At 41.9% G+C, this 22,320-nt stretch overlaps 2 protein-coding genes across 3 annotated transcripts in view; one reads left to right on the forward strand and one right to left on the reverse strand.

Moving 5' to 3' along the window:
• ANTXR1 (ANTXR cell adhesion molecule 1) overlaps nt 1-22,320 on the reverse strand; it is a 113,198-nt gene that overhangs the window by 89,353 nt on the left and 1,525 nt on the right. For both annotated transcript variants that reach the window (XR_012039650.1, XM_072846003.1), the window contains exons 2-8: nt 14,112-14,183; nt 13,348-13,419; nt 10,714-10,795; nt 9,464-9,497; nt 7,456-7,535; nt 5,616-5,684; nt 3,516-3,596 (exon numbers count right to left, since the gene is read on the reverse strand). Coding sequence is in view for 1 of the 2 variants with exons in the window: in XM_072846003.1 (XP_072702104.1) it covers nt 3,516-3,596; nt 5,616-5,684; nt 7,456-7,535; nt 9,464-9,497; nt 10,714-10,795; nt 13,348-13,419; nt 14,112-14,183 (490 nt within the window). In the remaining variant the exon portion in view is untranslated. The remainder of the gene's footprint in view (nt 1-3,515; nt 3,597-5,615; nt 5,685-7,455; nt 7,536-9,463; nt 9,498-10,713; nt 10,796-13,347; nt 13,420-14,111; nt 14,184-22,320) is intronic.
• The window catches only part of GKN2 (gastrokine 2), a 30,944-nt gene continuing 30,356 nt past the window's right edge, over nt 21,733-22,320 (forward strand). The window contains exon 1 of the mRNA XM_072846004.1: nt 21,733-21,786. The gene's annotated coding sequence lies outside the window, so the exon portion shown is untranslated. The remainder of the gene's footprint in view (nt 21,787-22,320) is intronic.

Genomic DNA, 22,320 nt, shown 5'->3' on the forward strand with positions numbered 1-22,320 from the left:
CTCCCCCATTCATGGAGTCTCAGCCCCTCTCCCTGCACCAGAGAATATACAGGTTATCTATTTGGAAGTGAAGTTTGGACAGCTAGCTCAGGGTAAGTACATAAAAGCATCACCACATTTCTCATACCTTGTCTACCAGATGCTCACATCAATTTCTCACAAAAGTTACCATGCTACACATACCCAGCACTGCAGTTTGTGTAACAGAAGTATTCAGAGACAGTACATTTCCAGGCTAAAATTTCTTGAGGTGAAGGAGTACATTGAACGGCCATCTCAATTCTAAGAGCTGAGGTAAGACCTGAAAAAATACTGAGGGTAGGTGGACACTATTGCAAGATCAACTGAAAGGAGCACACAGGAAATTAAACTTAAAAGGATGAATCATTTGCACAATTTATACAGATAGGAGACAGTCCCGCGAAGTAGTTCATACTACTTCATTTCTTATACATCACAACTGCTTCATGAGACTTCTTGCAGCTCACTCAGAGAATCCTTTCTAAGGGACCCGCGGTTACATCTCTATTTGAGATAAACAGTGGCACTAGCTCGGAGCTTAACACATGGCAAGGATCAGGGAGTATTCTTGTTCCAAGCGACTGCTCTTTCAGTCAGTCTCTGTTGAAGCAAAGCAAAGCAATGCCAGGATCCTATCCTGACTTTCATGCTGCTTTGTGTTCCATTGCCTCCAGCACTCCTACCAAAGACATACTGAGCAGTAGATGAAGTTGAGTTTCAGGTTTTCCTTCTAAGACTTGCTCCATTTGCTTTAAATTGACAGGTTATGATCTGCAGAGATTTTTCACAGCAAAGAAAAATTTAATAAATTACTTCAGTTCCTTCCGTTTGTTTCCCAGCTGACAGCAATCAAATGTCTGTTTCTCTACCAGATTCTTCCCTCCCAACAAACTCAAAATCCCCATTAAACATGGGGGAAGCTGAAGTTTTAGCAGTAGCTTTTTCACAATGAGGGAGAAAAAGCAATTGGTTTGCTTAATAAAAAAGTCACATTGGAACTCACAGGAGAAAAAGGACCAAAACCTAACATGCACTGGATACCTTCAGCTCCCACGAAGAATCATGTTTTTAAGCATGACTTCAGCATGGGACTGTATTTTTCAGCTCATTTAAGCACAGTGTCCAGGGCACAGCCTGAGCAACTTGGTGGTGCTTAGCAGGAGACAGTCCTCCTCTGAAAGCACCGAGCAGATCTCCCTGCAGCTACTAACTCAAAACTTGCTGGCTCCCACAGAAAAGGAAGGGCAGGTATACTGAAACATTTGCAGACCCACCACCCTGAACATCTTTGCTCAGCAGATGTAGAGGCCCAGTGGAGGCCAGCCTCAAGCCTCACCACTCCCAGCTCCCCCCCTCTTCCTCATTCCAGAGGGACTTCTAAGTCCACTGCATCTGCACACACAGAGGGTGGAAAAAGATCTACTCCTCAGGACAAGGGGAGGAGGGAAAAGTCAGGCTGCCTCAGCAGGAATACAGGGCAGTTCAAATCACTGCAGGCCAGAACAAACCCAGGTCTTCACATCTCTAGAATGATTTCAAACACTAATCTCCCCCAGGCTCATCATTTTATCTTTCCTTCCCCTGTTAGATCAACCAGCAGCTAGTAGCCTAACCAATCCCCTCTACACATGGCTGAGCATCCTTGCTATGCCAACTTTTACACAGGAATTGAAAGAAGCTTCCAAATCTCATGGCTCTTTCAACATTAAAATGCTTTTCTGTGAACACAAATGCTTTGTTTGCTTGCTCCAAGATAGGGGTGCTTTGCAAGGACAAGAAAAGAAGGAATGAGGGAGCTTATTTTCCAGCTAGAACAGGAATCCACAGATGCTTTGTTATTCTACAGAATGATTAATGTCCTTCTTGCCGTTCCTTTTACACACCTCCTTTCTTCCCAGCCTATTGCAATCCCCCCACTCGAACGCAAGTGATCAGGTCACAGATTCATTACTGTACAATTACACTTCCTTGTGACCCTCCTTTCCAGGGCTGGTAAATCTTGCACCAGTCAGCTGAAGCAGTTCTTGTAGGTTCCTGGAGACTGAAGTCTTCCCATTCTGTTAAATATAACTGGAAAGGGAGTCAGAACTGCTGCTGGAATTCATTAAAAACAGCTGCAGAGGGAATGCAGGGCTGGGAAGCAAACCAGGGTTTTTTGTTGTTTTGTTGCTTTCCTAAATGACATGCAACACCTGATTGTCCAAGAGAATTGAGGCAGCAGCCCCACACTCGGACAGTGCCAGGAAAAACCAATAAGCAAGGGATTGTATTCCATCTACATGCGAGGGCACTAGGGAAAATTGAGCCTGCGCTGAGGGAACACTTCTGCTTGGTACTACATGGTCAGAATAGTGCGTAACCACTGTAAACACAGAAACCCGAGACCCCCCTGGTGAACCTACCCTCCCTAGCTTCAAGTCATATATTTCATCTGTGCTTTATCAGCTATACCAAAATGAACAAAACACGTGTCCTTAAAAGAATTTCCCATCCTTCTCTGTAGCCATGGGAAGCAATTTAATTAGAACAGTTATGGGATACGACTGAGCAAGAGGAACAAAAAAAATACTGAAAGCTACCTGAAAACATACTGTTTCCTAGTGAACGCTTGGCACATTTTACACTTATAATGAAAATGGCACACACATCCTCTCATATATTGCCTTTCCTCCTCAGTCAATGGAAGCGTTGGTCCTGGTGACACAGTATTAGGCCACTCAAAGTTTTAGAGCTAGAAATAGGGATGCCTCGTGAGGCATCCTTATTTGCCAGTAAAGGCCATGGAGCCATTTGCATGACTTGGACGCAAGCCACGGGACAGGAATCATGCTGTGCCCCTCCCTCCGTCAGCTGAACTGCCAGCTCTTAGCCCAGCCACTCAGGAATGGGCCAGCTCTTCTATGCTGCACCCAGCCCCTAGAGGAAATGCCAGGAACTGATCAATCTGAATCGGGAAACCTAGCTGTGCGGGGTGGAAAAATAGCCCATTTGTCAGGAGGCCGAATGTTGAAAGCCAAGTTCTTGGGATTTTGGCATACATAACAGGATTCCTTCCCTCATTCTAACCAGGTGAGCAGTGCAGCACATCCACCAGGACAGAAAGGATGCTAATTAAGCAGAAAGAAGGAGATCAAAGAGTGCCCTAATCCTTCATACGGCATGTGCTCTAACACATCCCTGCTGTCCCAGTCTGTGGCAGCCATTTTATAAACTGCCACCATGCGCCTAGTCCATTCAGTCAGCTACTTCCCATCAAGGAGGGAGACATACAAAAATAATGTTTGGCCTCAAACCTTACCCTATTGTGACTTGTTGATAAACTCTACCTTGAAGTAGCAACATTAGTACAAAGGTCAGTTTCTTTGGTCTAAAAGTTTAAGTGATTTATTAGTAGTCAGCAGGTCCTTGTGAACACAGGAAAACTAAACCTTCAACTGTGCAAGCTAACACAAACTAACATACACACATGCAAAAACATGATTAAAAATACTTACAGAGTCTATGATCCCCTGAAGGGCTTCAAAACCATCATTCACTGGAAAGACATGATCTTTGCTGTCGGCAATTCTAGCCAGCTGACAGAGCGGTAAAAGTAAATAAAACAGAAATGCGAAGAATGAGATAAATTAGCCAGCAGGCAGCAAATTAAGACTTCTCCAGACTCATCCACTTGCAAGTAAAAAAACAAATTCTTCAAGTACTCTGTATGGATTGCTAGTGCATTATAGTTTGTCAAGCATTGAAAAGTTTATCTCTTTAGCCTGAAAGGCTTCCCTTAACTTTGAAGACAAGACAGAACGTGGCTTTCACCGATGCCCAGAGCCTAATGATCTTTACTGCAAAAAAAAAAACAAAAAAAAAAAACCCACAAAACCTGTCTCCCACATGATTGTAAATCACCCAGCACAATAACTCCCCAACAAAAATAGGCCACAGCATCAACATGACAGGCCACTGATGCAGCAAAACACTTCAGCACATACATCATTTAAACCAGGGAACCAATCAAAATGAGTCAGTATTTTCACATATAGAGAAGACTAATGCAAATTATACTCCATCTGAAGATACAGGCCTGATTCACCTTTCCTGTCAGGACAGAGATTTGACTATTTGTCCTAGGCTCAACTATTAGAGAGCCAAGAAGAAGAAAGCAGGGAGCTAACAGGAGGTATTTTCCGAGTGGAGCGAAAAAGGGAGCAGAAGAGCATTTGGAAGCCTACATGACAAGGAAGAGGGCCATTCATGTGGTGGTGGTAAGATAAGGGGAACCAGGACATCACCTGTAAAGAGCTACATGCAGGTTCACTTGTCAATAGCATGCTAAGGGTTAAGGCAAAAACATAAGCCCAATTCAGAAGTAATGAGCTCTCCATGCATCTGCTGGAGCAGAATCAAGTTTTACTGCTGCAAGGCCAACGTTTGTTATAGTAATTCTCTCCCATGGCAGAGGTAACATCAACCCAGCAGGCCTCTTTGGCGTTTCCTGTAGCATTGCAAATTGGAGGCTGCAGACTAGCCACACATTCCTCCCTAAACCCCACTGGCTCCACTTTTCCAGCTCATGTCACTCAGAACTCCCACTCCTCAAGCACAACACCAAACTGCCAGCCTCCTGGTTTGCATCCAGAGAAATACTCCAGGCACCTTTCCTCTGCCTGCTCCGAGAAGGGTGGTAAAGCTGCTTACTGCTTGTTGGCCAAGATACAGCAGCCTCTGCAAACCAGGATGTTTATAGTTTCCTCAAGTCATTCCCCATAGTCCTCCTCCCAGTGCATTCTGGGGCTTCAGACACCGCCATCTAATTCCAGTTAATTTCTTCAGCATCTAAATGACTTCAAGTAGCAGCTGTCTTTGAGGTCTGCTACTTTAGATCTAGTCTTGTTGCCATTTTTATTCCCTCTTTGCTTTTCCTATTACTTACTCTGGGTTACACTAGCCTCTGGTTTTGATTCAAAGGAGATTGTTCTAAACCAAGTTTGTTTTGACTCCTTTTTGAATCAGTGTTTGAAGCTTTGTTAGAAAGCTGAAAACCTGGAAAAGCTCTATTCAATAAGTATTTCAGCACTCCACTTAGGAGCTGTACAAGTGTTTCACTCATGTTAGAAAAATATATTGTCAACTGTTACACTGGGTGTGAAATACTGCAAAACATTAGTGTCACTAATGAAGCTGTTTGCTTTTTACAGCAGAGTTTTCCCATGAAAGAAAAGCTGGACTGAAACTGAAGTCTTACATGGCAATACCTCAGTTGGGGGGGGGGGGGGGGGGGGAAGTAGTCCCCACAACCTCCTCCTGCCTACAGCTTAAGCCAGACTGATTTGCTATTCTTTGTGTGTCTTCTCCTCTGCTTTTCTCCACCATTAGCAAGAGTCATTGTGGCATGCAGACAGAGGGACAGTTCTACACATATAGAGATTAAGACAGAAAGGGGCTTAAACCCAAACACCCAGACCAAGACACTTCAGACTGTCAGTCAACAGAAGGAGAGGAAGACCATTTGAGAAGTCTTGAGAAAGTGATTCAGGAGCGTGTGCCTGTGTTCAACATGCACCTTTGCCAAGTACCACAGTAAACACGAGTGCCTCATTTACCTGTGTCTCATTGAAGTCTTTCACACCAACACAATATACTGTTGCTCCCAGGTCACGTGACCGATTAGCCTGGAACAAGGAAAGGTAGGATGACATGGATGCAAATGTGATGGCATTCAGGTTTCTGAAAGGTCTTAATCATAAATTTAGTCTTTCTCTGTAAAATGAGCAATGGGGGACTTGTCAAAAGAGAGCTTTAAAAGCTTTCCTACCTGATTCTGTAGAAACAGGTTTCATTTGCTACCAGAGTAGCTATTTGTTTAGTAAAGCAAAACCCAAGGTACTTGGTAGGGGGTTTTATACCTAATTAGCTCACCTTCCTAGCTTCTCCAACTTCCTAACATTTGTCCGTCCAACAGATGTAAGACAGACTAAATCCATTTTCTTTTCATCATTTAGGACATATCCCAGTATAACAGTAACCTAAAATGGTTTGGTATTTTCTGTTTCAGACATCTGTTCCTGGACTCACAATATCCATAGGTGAAGAGACATTTCATTCCATTTGCTACAAAATTGTTTCTCTCCCACTGTTTACACAGCATCTCAAAGTAATAAAGGGAGAACATCCACAGGTTTCATTTTTCCAGGCTATTTCACTGACATGCAGATGAAGGTGCATTTACTATTCAAAAAGCAACTGTTCTAAATGCTCTTGTCTGCCTAAGTATGAATTAAGTCATTTAATCATATTTCATTAGAACAAGAACACCTGACTGAAAACCCATTCCCAGAAAAGATGGCAGCAAGTCAGATTATATCAGAAGGCTGTAGTAGTTCAAATTGTTAGATAGCAAAGTGCTTTACAAGAAAAGCATCATTCCAGTTTTACACCGAGAAACTTAAACCCGAACAACTGAAGCAACTCGCAGTGTAAGAGCTGAGGTCAGGATCTCCATTCTACTAGCTCACTAACTGTTCCTCCCCAAACCAAACCAAATATAACACTTCTGACCTCTCAACTTGTTCATTCACCTCCAAAAACAAACTTGTTTTTCTTGTGGATTTTTGATTTTGGAAGGGAAGAAGAGGAGATGAACAGCAAGGAGGGGAATCTAGATTCATGACATTTGTTTGTGCTGTAGCAATATTGGTTTTATTCTACAAACCCATTCTTTTTGTTGTTATTGGATTTAAAGCTGCACTTTGGACAGATTGAGAGGAAAAATCCTGTCCACAGCAAATTCATGTAACAATACCATCTTCCAAGTTTAGGTCATCTTAATTTGTTTGACTGAAAAGTGAAAATTGGTTCATCTCTTCAGAGATGACCATCAAAAGGACATCAGTAGGAACATTATACAGCAAAGCTTTCAAGTGCTCAACCTACTGTTTATCTAATATTTCGCATAGTATGCTAATTTAATGAGGATGTTGAGAATACATGCTTGAATCTTGGAAATATTTGTGAAAATTTTTGATTTGATCATCTGAAAGGATTTCTGGTGTGACAGAAGATTATAGGAACAACAGTCACCCTCTTTCTGCGGTCTTTACTTTTTGTGAAAGAAGAAAAGTCAAAGTGAGAAGGTGCAGGTATTTCCCAGAACAATCTAGTAAATACTGAAACTTTTCAGCTGTAAACTATTCCTTCCTCCAGTTTTGGTTGTTTTTTTTTTTAACTAGAAGTTTAAACCCCCCTCCTTTCCCATGAACAGTCTCAGTTTTGATGAGTCAGAAGCATTGCTGCTGTTAATGTTTATCCTTAAAATTCATGGCTAAAGAGCACCAAGATTAAGTTTTGTCACTAGGGAAAAAGGTTTTCCCTGTCTTTTGCCTTCAAAGCAGCAAGCCCAGACATTTCACTGTCTCCCTCGCTAAAAATGTGTAAGACACTTACCTCCCTCTCAGAGTAGAAAAATAGGTCTTCATGGAGTTCTCCATCTGTCAATGCAATGATGACACTTGCAGTTCTGTAACCTAAATACACAAATTTCTTTAGTCCCTTGTTTGAGTCGTATTTGTTAAGCTAGCCTAGAAAACATCCTGCTAGCGACCTGTTAGCACACAAAGGACCAGAAACAGTGGACATCAAGCCCGTGTCCTTATCTCCCTTCAGCCAACCAGTTCTTGGAAGACATTAATTTCTGCACACTGTTTCCACTCAAGTACCTGCCTTCAATACCAGTTTTATACCACACTCCTTTGATGTGCCAATGATTTTTAATTGACAGCCCCTCATAAGTATTTCAGTGTTTCAGACCAGTAGATTAGACTACAGCCATCAAAAACCCAAAGTGTTTCTAGTTATTTCCTGATTTTATTAATGCTGTCAATTCAAGAAATCCAGAGATTTTTTCAGCTTGTGATAAAACGCTCAGTAGGGATTTAAACACATGTGGTAAGAAAATGGCCTAAAATCTTCAACCTTCCTATGTAACATATTTCAGCAACATAGTTAAACCTTGTGGTCTTCCCCTTGTATTGATTATAGCTTGGGTTTTACAAGTTTGTATTAGTTTTCAGGAGTGGCCAAATAGAATCATTCATATTTCTGACAATAGACTTGCTACAGATATGAAGGAGCTCTGTAGGTACACCTTGCACAAACACTGTTGGAAAGATAAAGGCTAAATATGTCAAGGCGTGTAAATTATCAACCTTTACATTTCTTCAACGGTCTAAGGCATTTTTCTGCCATTACAAGTAGCTGTGTCTTTAACAAGCTGTTGCTGAAGAGACAAAAATCCAAACAAGCAACTACTTCAATTACTGCAGAACAGAGATCCGACACCTAAATTTCTTGGTGCCACTTAGAAATCCTCAATTTTAAATAATGTGGTAATGATGTAATGAGAAAGTCGAGTGCTTGACAAACAATAAGCAACATGCAGGGTCATTCCTGTTGCAGATGCCTAACTCACGTGCCTAGGCTCTTTCTGTAGGAAATGGAGAAAAGTGAGCACTTCTTGTACAAACTTAGGAGCCCAAGTGACCTCTAGAGATGCCTTTCTCCCTCCATTGACTACTGCAGGAGCCTTAGGACCTACTGCAGGTGGTATAAACACTCCTTTAGTGGAGCAAGGACAAACACACAGAGCCAACAAAGACAAAATACACCGGCCAACATTCAGACTTGAGGACCCAGTTGTCCACTGCTTCTTGCATATGACAGCCATCTGTTTACATGTAATATGTAAAAGCATGTAAAACATGTAACAGCATTATCAATCTCAAATCAAATTGTTCTAGCTATCTATTCCATTCTGCTGCAGTCGTATTTTACAGCTGAGTCCCAAAGATGTGCGGGCTTAGTCACCACTTCATTTTATTCATGAGTGGCCCTGCAAAACCATTAGGACTGGCTTTGTATTCAAACAGCTGGTCACCTACCTTTTGGTTTCCAAGAAGCAATGTTTATATTTCTACTTCAGGCTTTACAGTGCAGAAAGTTTTTATGTTAATTACAAGGAAGGAAAGGACAAACATTTTTACAATAGTCTGCACTTACTACTGGATTTAATAATTGCTTATTGAAAAAAACTTTTACCTAACAGCACTTCCACAAACTCATGTTTCAGAAGGAAGAAGAAATGGTTACCTGAGTCCTCAAGCAAAAAGAACAAGATAAGGTACCAGACAGTTTTCGTAAGAGTAGGCATCTTCACTCAGTCTGGCTTCTCACTTTTGGCCTGAAACGCATTCATTCCAGCTCTGGAGCCTTAAAGCTCCACCTGTTCTTTTTCCTTTTCAGGAACAGCTACCCTGAATAGCATTGCATGCCTGTAACACCCCCCACCTTTCCCGCAGTGAAGCTGCATTTCAAATCTATTGAAATTATCAGTCAAAAAGAAAGAGGAAAAAAAAAAACCAACCCAAACATTCAATGGATCAAGAAAGTCTCTCACCGTGAACATTTTCATAGTAAATCTGTTCACTTGCCTGAAATTAAATCAGAAGATTATTAGCAACAAATTAGTAATAATACTTTGTGGGCATCTACACATGCACCAGAAAGAAAGAGAAGATGGCAGGGAGTTTGTCATGTTTGTAGTCTACACGTAACCTCTGCTTTCAGAGATAATTGCTTCACAGAACAAGTTTCTTGTCTATGGTTTTGATCACATTACTTCAAGGTCTTACCTAAAGCATAACTCAGTCAAACCAACCCTAAGGCCTTTGGCCAACAGTAAAGTAGTCTCTCTTTATTCTGCTATCCGAAAATCCCATTCACCTTCCTCCTTCAGAAACATCCTAGGTCCATTGATAAATATTCCCCAGCACCTCTAGGTCAACTACTCCGATTGCAAATAAACCAACTTCAGAGCGATATTCTTATGATTCTGTCTCCCACTTTGGTCTATGCAGAAGCATATTCTGCAAGGTAGAAAGGCAAACGCTTCAGTGTGCATCAATTCAAAATTAAAAAGTAGACCACCCTGGACATATTTGGCTTATTAATTTCATTTCTGTTCTGAATTTAAATTTGGTTTTTTGGACTTCTCCTGCAAAGTCACCAAACTCTGGGATTTGGTTTTGGAGTCCTAGTTAAGAGCCAGCACTACTGTCAGGCTACCTGAATTTTTGTTGGGTGTTCACATGCATTTTCAATAGGCAGACAGTTCCACAATCCTCCCAAATGCACATGTAGTACAGAAGTGGGAGGGGCTTCAGGAGTTCAGGTTTAGAGAAACTCCTGAGCTTGTAAAATATACAGAAGGAGAATATCAGAGCAGGCAATAACTTCTGTGCAGCATTATTTATCCACCGGTGAGAACAGGCTACAGTCATGGCCTCTGCCCCCACCCAACTCTAACAAGCCTACTGGAGCACCCATGCAGGGCTCGAGATAGCTTTCCACCCTTCATGGACATGGTTCCAAGTGGGATTGCAATGCCAAAGCCTTCTGCCTTGTCCTAAGCTGAAAAGGCAGCTCCCCCCATAAAAGCTGAAGGCTAAAAGAAAGATAAGTAATAAGGTTTGCAGCCCCCTTGTACCAGCTCCAACACTGAATGTGTACACTGAAGTATACCTATTGCATACAAGGGAAATAGCCCCACTTACCTACCAGAGAATTATTAACCAAGTTCCTTTGTTTAACACTTCCTGAGGAGCACCCAGACACAGTTTAGAGGCACTATAGCATGCATCTAGTTACCCTTTCAAATCCTTCATGCATGTATGTGTCACCTCCCGGAAGGACTTTCTGCAGCTCTTCTAGTCCCTGGCGTATCTGTTCCCTGAAATGAATGCAGATGTGTCGTTAGATCCAAGATCAAATTTATCAGGAGTTGCTGCCCAGGTGAAGACATGCATGGCAGAACCAGATACAGAGAGCGGAAGAAAGAGTTAACCCAATGTTTATACAGGCTAAGGTAATGCTGGGTAGATACCTTTCTAAGGATGTGGAAAATAGAGCAGATGTGCTCCCAGTGTTCCCACAGCCTGGGAAAAGCACCACAACAGCAGCATCTCCTAAGTCAATATCCATAAATTTCTAAGTAAATATTCCCTGTGTAACCCTGGTCAAACCTCTGATGCAGAAGCAGGGCAGCTGACTTGCACCTGGCTCACTTTCCTCACTTATGCTTGCTGACTTGACTATGCAAATATAATCAAACAGCCACAACAAATGGCTCAATCTCAAACCGTCCTGGCAACTACAGTTTATTTGGACATTACACCTTCAGTTCCTGTTCAAACTGACTTGAAGATTAAAGCCTTTTCCAGTACCTCATTACTATTCAGGGTATCTGTTTTAATTTTATTTAGAAATCCCAGGCTCAGTGACAGATCAACTGCAGGCTAAATGGGGTGGGCACCCATTTGTTGTTCCACTGAGTTGCAGGCACCAAACTCTGGAAGCCAGGTAAAGGCCAGAGGTCTTTAATACCAAGATAAAACCCTGCAATGTGTGGGGTGTATCTCTGAGCAAACTACACAATCTTCATGGGAAACAGATTAAGTCACTGCATGCAGGACCACACTGACATTGCAAGACCAAATGCCAGTAGTCCATTTCGTCCCTGCATTTTTTAACTACTTCAGAAAATCTGGCTTGTGTGATCACATACTCTAGCTCACAGTTGTGAGGCTGATTGCAGCAGCACATTAACATTATCCAGTGTGCAGAGCAGTAACTCCCACAGGCAGAAAGGAGTGTCTGCTTCTGCAATAGGTTGAATTATCAAACTTTCAAGAACTCATTCTGTACCTGCGATATCCCAAACTAGTTAGACACTGAGCGGTATATCACAGGTGGGCTAGGGGCAGATATTTCCTCCATTCAGCTACCCATGCACATACCAAGACAAGCTGAATATAAAAATGACAAGCATTTCCTGTGATCAGAACTATTTTTCAAACGTGAACACTTGAAATTCTAAGATACACAGCAAAGGTCTTTAAAATACATCAATCCAGTCCCATTAGATGCACAGAGTTTTTCCAAAAGGGATGCTAAGCACCCTCAATCTTCATGTTCAGATGCTGATATACCACATGGAGGCATGGACAGGGTAGAAGAGGTTTTTCCACAACTCCAGCTTCCCTAGTAAGAAAGGCCAGTGTTAACTAAAGGACCAGCATGAAGCCCACACCTTGTTTGTCAGTCCTCCAATTAAAAGCCAGCTGACTAGAGAGCTGCTGGCTTTTAGACTAATACCATATCAATATCCTGTTCCCAGTTAACATTTCTAGGACAGCTGGATAAACATGAAATACATTTCCACATGGGAAACACTTACGTCTCATCGCTTAGAGCCTTAACAGACTAGAGATCTTTGCAATGGGGTGTGCTCACAGGGTGGGAGACAAAGAGGCAGGGAACAGGTTTTCCTCTAGCACCAAGTTAGACATGGTTCATTCTCTTTATGCTCATTGTTGCAGTAAGTGGCAAGAGATGCTTAGGCTGGCTGGGTTTAACGACATTTTTCAAGGTTGGTATGTATGTGGACTGCTCTTTAGGAAAGTGGCCAGTTTCCTATTCATTCCTCTATAGTAGCTGCTCTGGTATGCAACTTCATAGACATCCAATATGTAAAACACATGCTGACTTATACAGTCTTCACATGTGTTACATATATTTTTGCTCCACGTGGCAATGAAGTTAACAGAGGAAGCAAGAGTGATTAAAAGGACCTCATCCAGCTCTCCTTGAAGGCAGAGGAAAAAAAAAATCCATCCCATAGAGTTTACTGGGATTAACCTGGGGATCTACAAGGGGACGACAGGAACATGCTTCAGAAACATGGCAATCAAACTGTCATTGCCAAAAAATATACAACCTTGCAATCCATCCTAAACACTGTTTGCCTATAACATACCTTCAGACCTCCTAAGAAATTGTGTTCACCTCTACCTCAAGAGTATGGGTATCACCTATGGCTTTCAAGTTCCTTCTTATGGGAAGGGAGTTTCACCTATTAGTTTGCAGAAACAGCTCCGTAATGATGTTTCAAAGGCAACAAGGCTCTTGTTCTCTGACCAAAGCCTGAAAATCTGTGGAAGGCAGACTCCCTCAATTAAAGCAGTTTGAGTTAAAACACTAATTGCTGACAGAAAGACATTTAGAAGTTCAAATTAAGAAGGCAACCTCTGCCTTAAGAGGCCTTAATACATTCTAGCAGAATGAGTGTCCTATGTGAAAATGGGCAGGTGATTCAAACAATTAAATCGAGAAGCACAAGAGTGTCACAACACTGCTCAGAGTGGACTGGAAATCATTGAGCAAGGAAGGTGAAGGAAGCTACAAGACACAAAAGCTGCTGTGCACCTTTAAATCTCTTCTTACCTGTCTTCTGTTAACCTCATTAGAATTGTCCCTCTAGTTGAAAAAACGATGAAGGACATCCTCAGCTGAGGGCTGGAGAAGGAGAGAAAAAAAGTAAATTATTTTGGTGTTCCAGACCAGAGCTTACTGTATGTGTAACACCAAACACACAGGGCACTCTGATTGCTATCTGGATTATAACTCAACAGGATGAAAGACAGGACGGAGCAGCAAAAGGTGTTTTGCCCTGGGCCTTCCTAATCAAGGCAAACCATGAGGAATCACTTGCATTGTGACCTTAGGATTGCTAAAGCAAGAAAGGTTTAAGTGCGTCCTGGTATCACCACAGAGACGAAGGAAGGCTAATTATGTTTATCATACCACATTCCACCCACTGGCCTGGGAGATTTTTCATCCAGTCTCAAGTGCCTGAATGCTACAGCCTCAGGCCTCTCCCTGCAGACCCAAACTTCTGTACCTCGGGCAGTAGCCAGCCGCCTCGGAAACAAGAGGATTCCTTCCCCACAAAAATATGATTTGATCCATGGAAGTCAGGCAGGAAAAAAGGGAACAATTAGCTTATCTACTCCTATTTCCTGCATGACAGAAACTTGGGGAAAAGCAGTCAACGGGATGATCTGAGAAAAGCATTAAGAACTCTCTCTCCACCAGGGCCCCTGGTGGAAAGCAGCACGTGCTACTCGACTGCGACCGAGAGCACGTCTCCCAGCCGCGGGCACACACACACCTCCTCCTTTGGTTATCTGCAAAGCAGCACTTCTTACCTTATGAACTTGCGGGCCAAGTGTTCCACAAAATGATATATTTCATTCCAATGGTGCAGGACACTTCCTGATCTAGGGAAACAATTATTACAGGGGATATTCATTTAATTGCTGCTATTGTAGTTCTCCCAGGCTAATGTTTTGTTACACACTGCTCAGCTAGTCATTTGTTTTTATTTTAACACTCACTGTCCATATTCTTCCTTTAAAGAGATATTAAACTGTAAATGACATTTCCTACTTAACTTTGAAAAGCAAGAATAATTTACACTCCATGCAAGTGTTTGAGGCTACGCTTGGCAATAACATATGGCAGTTACGCTAGACCTTTAGCACAGCCTTAAACAAATAAACCCTGTGTGAGTGAAGACCTGTCTCTCTGCACAGTATTTTAGATTAATTCCACCAACTCACTTGCCATAACGTTATGCAGAGCTTTTAGCTCAAGTGTATTTTGAGAATAAAATGCAGTTGGAGGAACAGATTATTAAACTTCTCTAGCATTTCCATTGTGCTTAGGACTATGAAAAGTAAAACACCTTAGGTCCACAACTCGGCTGTTCTGGCCAATTCTCTCACACCTCAGTTGAAGGAAAAACAAACTAATTTTGCTCCTCTGGAAAATAAACCATGGACTACAATGGAATTGCATTATTCTTCTTTATGTTGTAAGAACCAGGAAAAAATTAGGTTAATCAGAATCTTTCAGCACTAAATGCCCCTTCTGGCATAAACACTTCCATGAACACAGGAATATTAACACTGGAAAAAAATTCCTTCCTAGAGTTGGAAAATAAATGTGTCATCACTTACTTAATTCATTGACTACAATTAAAAATATTTATAGGGGAAACAACCATTCCAGATTTAATAGGAAATTCATCGATCTGCAGCCTGAGGAAGAAAAGATGAACATTTGAGAAGATGTTTTTTCACTTCACAGAAAGAAATGGCGTCTGTCCTGACTCTGTTCTACCTTAGATCTGAGAATACAAATGAATAGCCATTAATAGATTCACCCAAGTACTGCACACCTGGTAGAGCCAACCCCAGCCTGGCTGCAAATAGCATTACTTCACTTCCTAGCAGCACAGCAAGCATGCAAACCACATGGTGCAGGTCATACAAATTTCCTTCCCTATTCTCCCCACACCTGGTTTTCATTTACAGCCATTCAGTAAAAACTTTGGCCTTACTCCCTTGCTCCATACCTTAAGCCATTCTTTCTCTATATGACCCCAATATGTCCAAAGGCAACCTTAGATGACATGCCATGAGGACCCTTGCACAGGCACAAGAGCACATGGCCCATCTGGAAAGACAGTGAACTCTCTGGCTCTTGTTGCACAAAGGACCTGATACCAAATGCACCTCTTTAAAGATAACCTTACAGGCACCCCCATTTTGTCCATGATTGTAAGGGACAGATTGCAGAGGAGACTTGATCATAAGCAAGTGTAACAGTGCTAGATTACTTCTTGGCTCGCTTTCCTTTCCTCAGACCAGGACTTGAAATCATTTGCAAGTGTCTCAATAATCTAATTAAACCACACAGACAGTGGGAAAATTGGGGTCATATAACAGGTGCAAGGAGAGGTACATCAGGACTTGCTCTCAAATGCAAAACTTAACCCCCGCTGCATCCAAACTGCAAACTGATAGAACAGAGACACAGAAAGCTCAACCCCAGGTGCAAATTCCTCTCAGATGTATGGGATGAGACCTTGATAACCTGAGACCTTGATATGACAGGCACTCCAGTCCCATCAATGTCAAAGAGCCCAAATAATTTCCGAGAACTGGCCTGGAAAATAAGTATTTATTGTCTTTATATGGTGAGGCATAAAAGAAACATTTGACTTTATAGCAATGGTTACATCAGTCTCTAGAAGACACATGAAGCCACATTGTTAACCATAAAACAATTACTACCTCTTCCTTCAGCGAAACGTATGTTGCTTTAGACCATATACCCACCTCTCAATACAAGTACACCCCATCAAAGTTTTGCATGTCTTCTGAACCATCTGGTAGCAGACATGTGAAGTTAGGACCCTCTCACAAGTATACCCCAACCAACCTCCTCCTAGCCATCAGATAAGACAACTATACTACACTTCATGTCAAAGGAAAATGCTCTCAGCCTCTGCCAACACAGAAGCTCTAGCTAGCCCCCACTTACAACAGGACGCTGCCCGAGGAGCTGCATTAGCCTTTAAAAGCATGGTTATTTCTTCCCCTTCACTATAAGCCTCTGAACAAAAGTTGATCATCACTTAAAATTACTATTGCAGCGAGGCAGCTGGGAATGAGATCCAGCCACAGAGCACATAAGGTATGTAGGTTGTCATCTAAAGCTCCTGTCATTTTCCATGGCTCTGACAAGTCATGCATTTTTTTGAAAACAGCATTTGCCAGAATAAAGGTTAAAAACCAATAGCTCAGTTCAACGATGTGCCAGTCAACAGCAGACCCTGTTTAAGTGTTTGCCTTTGCAACTGTTGTTCTGCTGATCTTAAATTGTTTGAGCAGATTTTTCAGGTAAGCAGTGCTTTTTAATTCTTCACACAAGTATGGCTTCAGCTTCTGCTGCACCTCTTCCCCTTCATCATCCTCGCTCTCTTCTCCCACCAACAGTCCCACCTTTATGCCCTCTGGAACAAAACTCCAAGCATCTGAAGTTACAGCTCTTTTTCCGTGAAACCTTCCCACACATCTATTAACACACAAGAGGAACAACCTGAAGTTCAAGAGCAGCAGAATGTTAAATGTCTATTCTAAGGAAACTTCTTACCATTGCTACAATCATAAAAACAAACCCACTCTATCCCACAAAAGGAGGACAGTTTCTGCTTTCAGTTCCAAAGGCACTGAAGTGGGGCAATTGGAATAGTCTACAATCCATTTATTCTTCATCTCTACCAGAGCAGGCTATAAAAGGGTCCCAAAACAAAGGCTCACACTTTTGCTGACCATACATCGTTCCTTCTAGCACAGCAAGTTTTCCATCTGTGGCTAGACAGCTTGCAGTCTGCTTGCAGTTAATATCTCTGTCTAGTGAAGCCCAGGTGTCAGTGGCTACAAATGCCCAGGTCTGCATTAAGAGAAAAGTACTCCTCTAATACATGAAATACATCTTCTGAAACACACTTCAGACTTCTTACAGTCTTCACTTGGCATAAAATGGACAAAACCAATAAAACTAACCTTTTTGCAGTCACAGAAGTTTTACAAAACCAGCATTAGCTTAAAGCATTCACCTCCACAGCTTTCGGCTGTGTTATTTGGAAGCCTTGCAGTAAAAGACACTTGTCATTTGTAAAGCCTCTCATAAGGCAGGCCAGGAACTCTTTCTTAATAGGACAAGGATTTCTAAAGCCTAACTGTAAGACAAATTTAAAATCGTTACCTCTTCATATTCCCAAACAGAAACAAGATGATCAGTGAGCCAACACTTTGCAGCTGAGTGGTTGATGCTATAAACTTGCAATTTAAGAAAAGGCTCATCCTGAGGATGCCAAATTCTCTTGCTGGAGAAAAGCCCAATGAATGGAAATTAAGACTAAGTAAACCATCATGCCTTTAACAAGAGAATGATACATTCTGTGGTCAACTGTGCTGGAATTTTGTACATCTAAACTAAATCCAAGGGTGAGAGAGAATCAGTGATTCCAGACATGGAGAGCCACACTCTGGCTAAACCCTGCCCCCCAGCAGGTGCTTTTCTCCTGCTCACTGTGACAAGATGCACCATAACCAAAGCTGCAGCAACTCAAACCTCCTGACAGTTTGACTTTCTCATACTTTTTAGACTCCTTATTTCCATTTCTGTCACTGCACCTTCTTAGAATACCCATGGCTTTATTTAATTCACAAACTAGAAGAAAACAGAATCAAGCCCACAAACTCTTATACAAAGATTTCACACCAGTTACGTGCCCTGCAGCTGACAGAAGTACATAGACACACCTGATGCTGAGACTGATGTTAATACAAATTCTCCTTAAACTTCCACAGTTTTGGACTAACTTCAAGAAGTCTCATAGCTGTCCGAGGTGGCATTGACCCAAGAAGTTTTGCAGCGTCTTTTTATGGAGCTCTTCAAAAATAACACAAATGAGCCAAAAAGTGTCCTTTGTCTTTCCAAATACTTCAGGGGCAATTTTGAAAACACTATATAACACAAAGATGTTAGAGAGGTGATGCGATTCTTTGAGGAAACACCACTATCTTGTGCCACACTTCACATGAGACAGCTCACCAGGGATACTGTCAAGCATTTGAGATTACAGGGTCTATAGAGGTCCAGTTCAGAGCAGGGTAAGCCTGTAAGCCCAAACACAGTCCAAGAACATTCTTCTCTTCCTGATTGGCAGGGGATATGTAAAAAAACAACTAGTAAGCAAGTAACCATGGACTGAATTTACATCAAGCAGTGGATAAAGCGCAGAGCGCTGCAGGCACACAATCCTGGATGTAAGGCAGCTCCCACCCACCCCTTTTACCAAGGAATAGTTAACCTTGGATTCACCACTGGCTAAAAACATGTACACAGGTCTTGATGGGCAAGGATTTCACATACTAACTTCTTTGCAATTGCATGCCTACAGCAGGCTTAGGAGTGAATTACATTCCTTCAGGCAACAAGCAAAAAGGCACAAGAATGCATAAATTCCTCCACACTACCTTGCTAGCATCCCTCAACCTTCCGCTAAAACAAAGAAAAACTATGCCTCCATATACTTGCAACCCCCTGCCATCCAAACCAAATGCATACATTGCTCTGGATTCAGGCCTGCTATTCCAGAAAAACAACCAAGGAATCACTGACTAGGTCAATGAAGATCAGAGATTATTCTGAATCTATTTCCACAGATACTCAATTTTATCATTACCTACTAAAGGCTTGCATTTCTTCACATTAGAGCAGCTAGAATATTATTCAGCTCTTTAAGGGTCCTGTGGTTAGCTCTGTTGGAGGGCTTCCGTTTCCCAGGGGAAGAGTCACCACTACTGGCAGCAGTTCATGTAGGTCAATCTCCCTGCCTGGTTGCGCAGAGTGTCTGCCTGCTTTCCATACCACTGTGGCCCCTGTATTCTTCTACATTCCAAGTGTAAATCTGGACTTAGTCCCGTTTAAGTCATGGTAACTACAGCTACTAAAGCTAGATTCACAGAAACAACTATTAGCCTCTCTAGAACAGGAGTTTTGCTTCAATACAACTGGTTAAAAATAGATCAGCTGTCTGGCTGAATAACGAAGGGATCACAGGAAACAGCTTGGATTCCTTGCTTCATCTTGCCAAAGATCTTTTAGAGCCAAGTTTTCTTTCACACATGTACAGTTCCTTGCATGTTTTCCGCACATGGGTATAAAATGCCTACTATTTGCACACAGCAGGCAGGAGCGTAGGAAATAGCACCTTTGACATACAGAGGGTACAGCAAACAAGTACTGAGAAGACTTACTCATTGTTATTCCTTCCTCCCTACCTGCAAATAAATTAGTCTGGGAGCTGCCTCTACCTAATGTTCCAACTGTGCGTGTGGGGGCTGTTTACATATGACAGCACTAGATACCACGTCAGTTAGGGAGTGGGTCATAGTCTTCATTAATTAGTCACATGGATGATATTTTTAGAATAACTGGACAACATCAGCAAAAACAAATGTTTGCTTTATGTTTATCAACATCTCACTGCTTCCTCATTTTTCCTTCTTAATGAAGGTCTTAATAATAACTTATCTCGCATTCAGGCTGTAAATTTTTTGGCACTGTCTTCTGCCATATGTTTTGCTACCATTCAGCCTACGGGACCCTCATTCCATGAAACCCCTCAGCACCACAGTAACACAAAAGGACATGCCATCTAGGACCAGCTGTCCCAACAATTCTCCCCAGATAAGCGGGCCTCACCTTCACAACACTGGGCTCATCTTGGTATGTCCTCCACTTTGAGATGCTCAGCACCCTGCATGACTAGGTCCTGCATATAACCTAAATAGCAAACAGCACACAACTGTACTCTAGCATACAGCTTGAGTTGTAGTCCTCTCCACCTTTTTTTTTTTTTTTGCAATCAAAGCACAAGAGAAATGGACAAATCCAGTCTTAATTCACATGAATACAATTCCTTCAGTGAACCTGCCATCAGGCAGCTCAGAACTTCAAGTTAGGTGTTTGTGTGTGTAACGCTATTTTTGTCCTTTTAAGTTTGCGGCATGTCAAAGCAACGATTCTCAAGAGAGCTGGCAAACCTTAGTTTCCTCCAAAGTTGGAGCACTGCACCAACAACAGCATGACAACTTCAGTTTCACTTGGCAAGGAGCTTGCCCAACTTGAACCACAGTCCTCTGGGGTGTCTTTGCATCCCTTTTGGAACATAACTCTGCTAGCCTGAGGTCCCATGGTCACAGCATGAGAGACCTTCTCTATTGCTACCTAAGCTGTGTGAGAACTCCTGGAAGTAATAAAGGACATGCAAGTGCATGCACAGAGATTAAGGATGCTATTGTAACCTAGCAAGCATATCTGGTATCACTCAAGCTTTTGTTCTGTTTGTGACATGTGCATCAAGGCGTAGCATAACAGGATTATTTCTGAATGGCTGAATACTGGATTTCCTTTTCCTTCATGACCATGAAAAATGGGAGATTTGCTTCAGGTCCTCTGAGCATGCCATCTGCAGGGAGACATGTCTCCAGCTGTCTGCAGATAGCCGGAGGAAACTTGGTTTCCCTTCAACAGTTCACACAGCAAGTTTGCAGGAGTCCAAGGAGAACGTTGCAGGGAGCTAGAGCATCACTTCATGAGAACAGCCTATAACATGTGCCCTTTCCCCAGTGGGTTACACGTTCACTTTGAAGGGCTTCTTGTGGCCAGAAGCATGCTTCAAAGCCAGCGCTGTGACAAGGACTGTGTATAGTGCAGCAGCTGGAACATGTCCTACGAGCAGCACACAATACAGGGTGCTAAATGGACTTAAGCAGTCACTAAATCCAACCAGGCACTGAGGCAAAAGGGTCAGTAGAGGGCTCTAGCACTGGTGACTTCCAGGGCTGTGTTTATTGTTTTTATATTACTCCCTAGATCCCAGAAAGTAGGTTGCTTAATATTTTAATGGCTTTCTTCCACCATTGAAATTAACATTTCAATGTTTCAGAACCTAAATCTCTTCTGCTTCAGTGTCCTTTATCACTTTTAATAACTTTTAAACATTTTTAGAGCTTTTTCAAAGGAAAGCAGTGAGCCCTGAATTATATATTATCACTTCATAGTTTGCCTGAAGGCCTCTATAGGCATTACCTCTCTGCGCATTCAGGACTTCAGCAGCATTTTTGAAAACATTCTTTAAACAATTAGAAGGTAGAAAACCCAGACTAAATAAGACTCAAGTTTTTTAGAACTTCAACTTAGCATCTGAGGAATGAAAGAAAGTTTTAAAGATAAAGGATATGGGATGACCTACTCCACCAGAGTAAGCCTCCTCAAAGGCTAAACAATAGGGTCCACGGCATCTTGTATACACCATAACTCTCCTCCAAATTCCACTGGAGACCAAGACATTTTTACATCAGACCCTGTTCATTTCTGCACCAGAAAAATCCCAGAAATAGGAATCCTGCAACTGTCAAAGAAGGATTTTTTGTTGAATACCTTGATACATACACTGAGGTAAGCCTGTCTACTTTAAAGTTTGTGCCAAGCTTCATATTTCCACCCAAATTCATAATCTCTTGAGCAAGCCTAGAAAGTCATGCCTTTTAGTAAGAGGACAGCACAGAACTTGAAATAAGTGGCTGTTAAAATCACATTAGCTCCGAGGTCTAACACAGCACATCCATCAGGTTTGAGAAAACCTTCAATTCTGCTTCAACTTTTGGGGAAGTGCAGTTTGCAAAAGCTGCCTGCAGTACAAATCATGCTCTGTTGGTTTTTGTTTTTTTTTTTCATATGTAGTAATAAAAGTATTCCAACTAATAACTGAACAGCCAAAGCAACCAAATGCATTAGACAGGTAGATCTTTCCACTGAATAAAGTAAAAAAAAAAAAATAAAAATCTTTCCCCTGGAGCATTAAGACAACTGGCACATTAAAATATCCAGTGTCTCAGTCTTACATTTTACCCAGTATTTTGTAATAAAGTGTTATGTAATTCCAAGTCATTTATACTAATGGAATGTGGGAGCTACTGCAAAACACTCCAG

This window comes from Ciconia boyciana, chromosome 25, assembly GCF_034638445.1.
Source record: "Ciconia boyciana chromosome 25, ASM3463844v1, whole genome shotgun sequence".
Classification (NCBI taxonomy): domain Eukaryota; kingdom Metazoa; phylum Chordata; class Aves; order Ciconiiformes; family Ciconiidae; genus Ciconia; species Ciconia boyciana.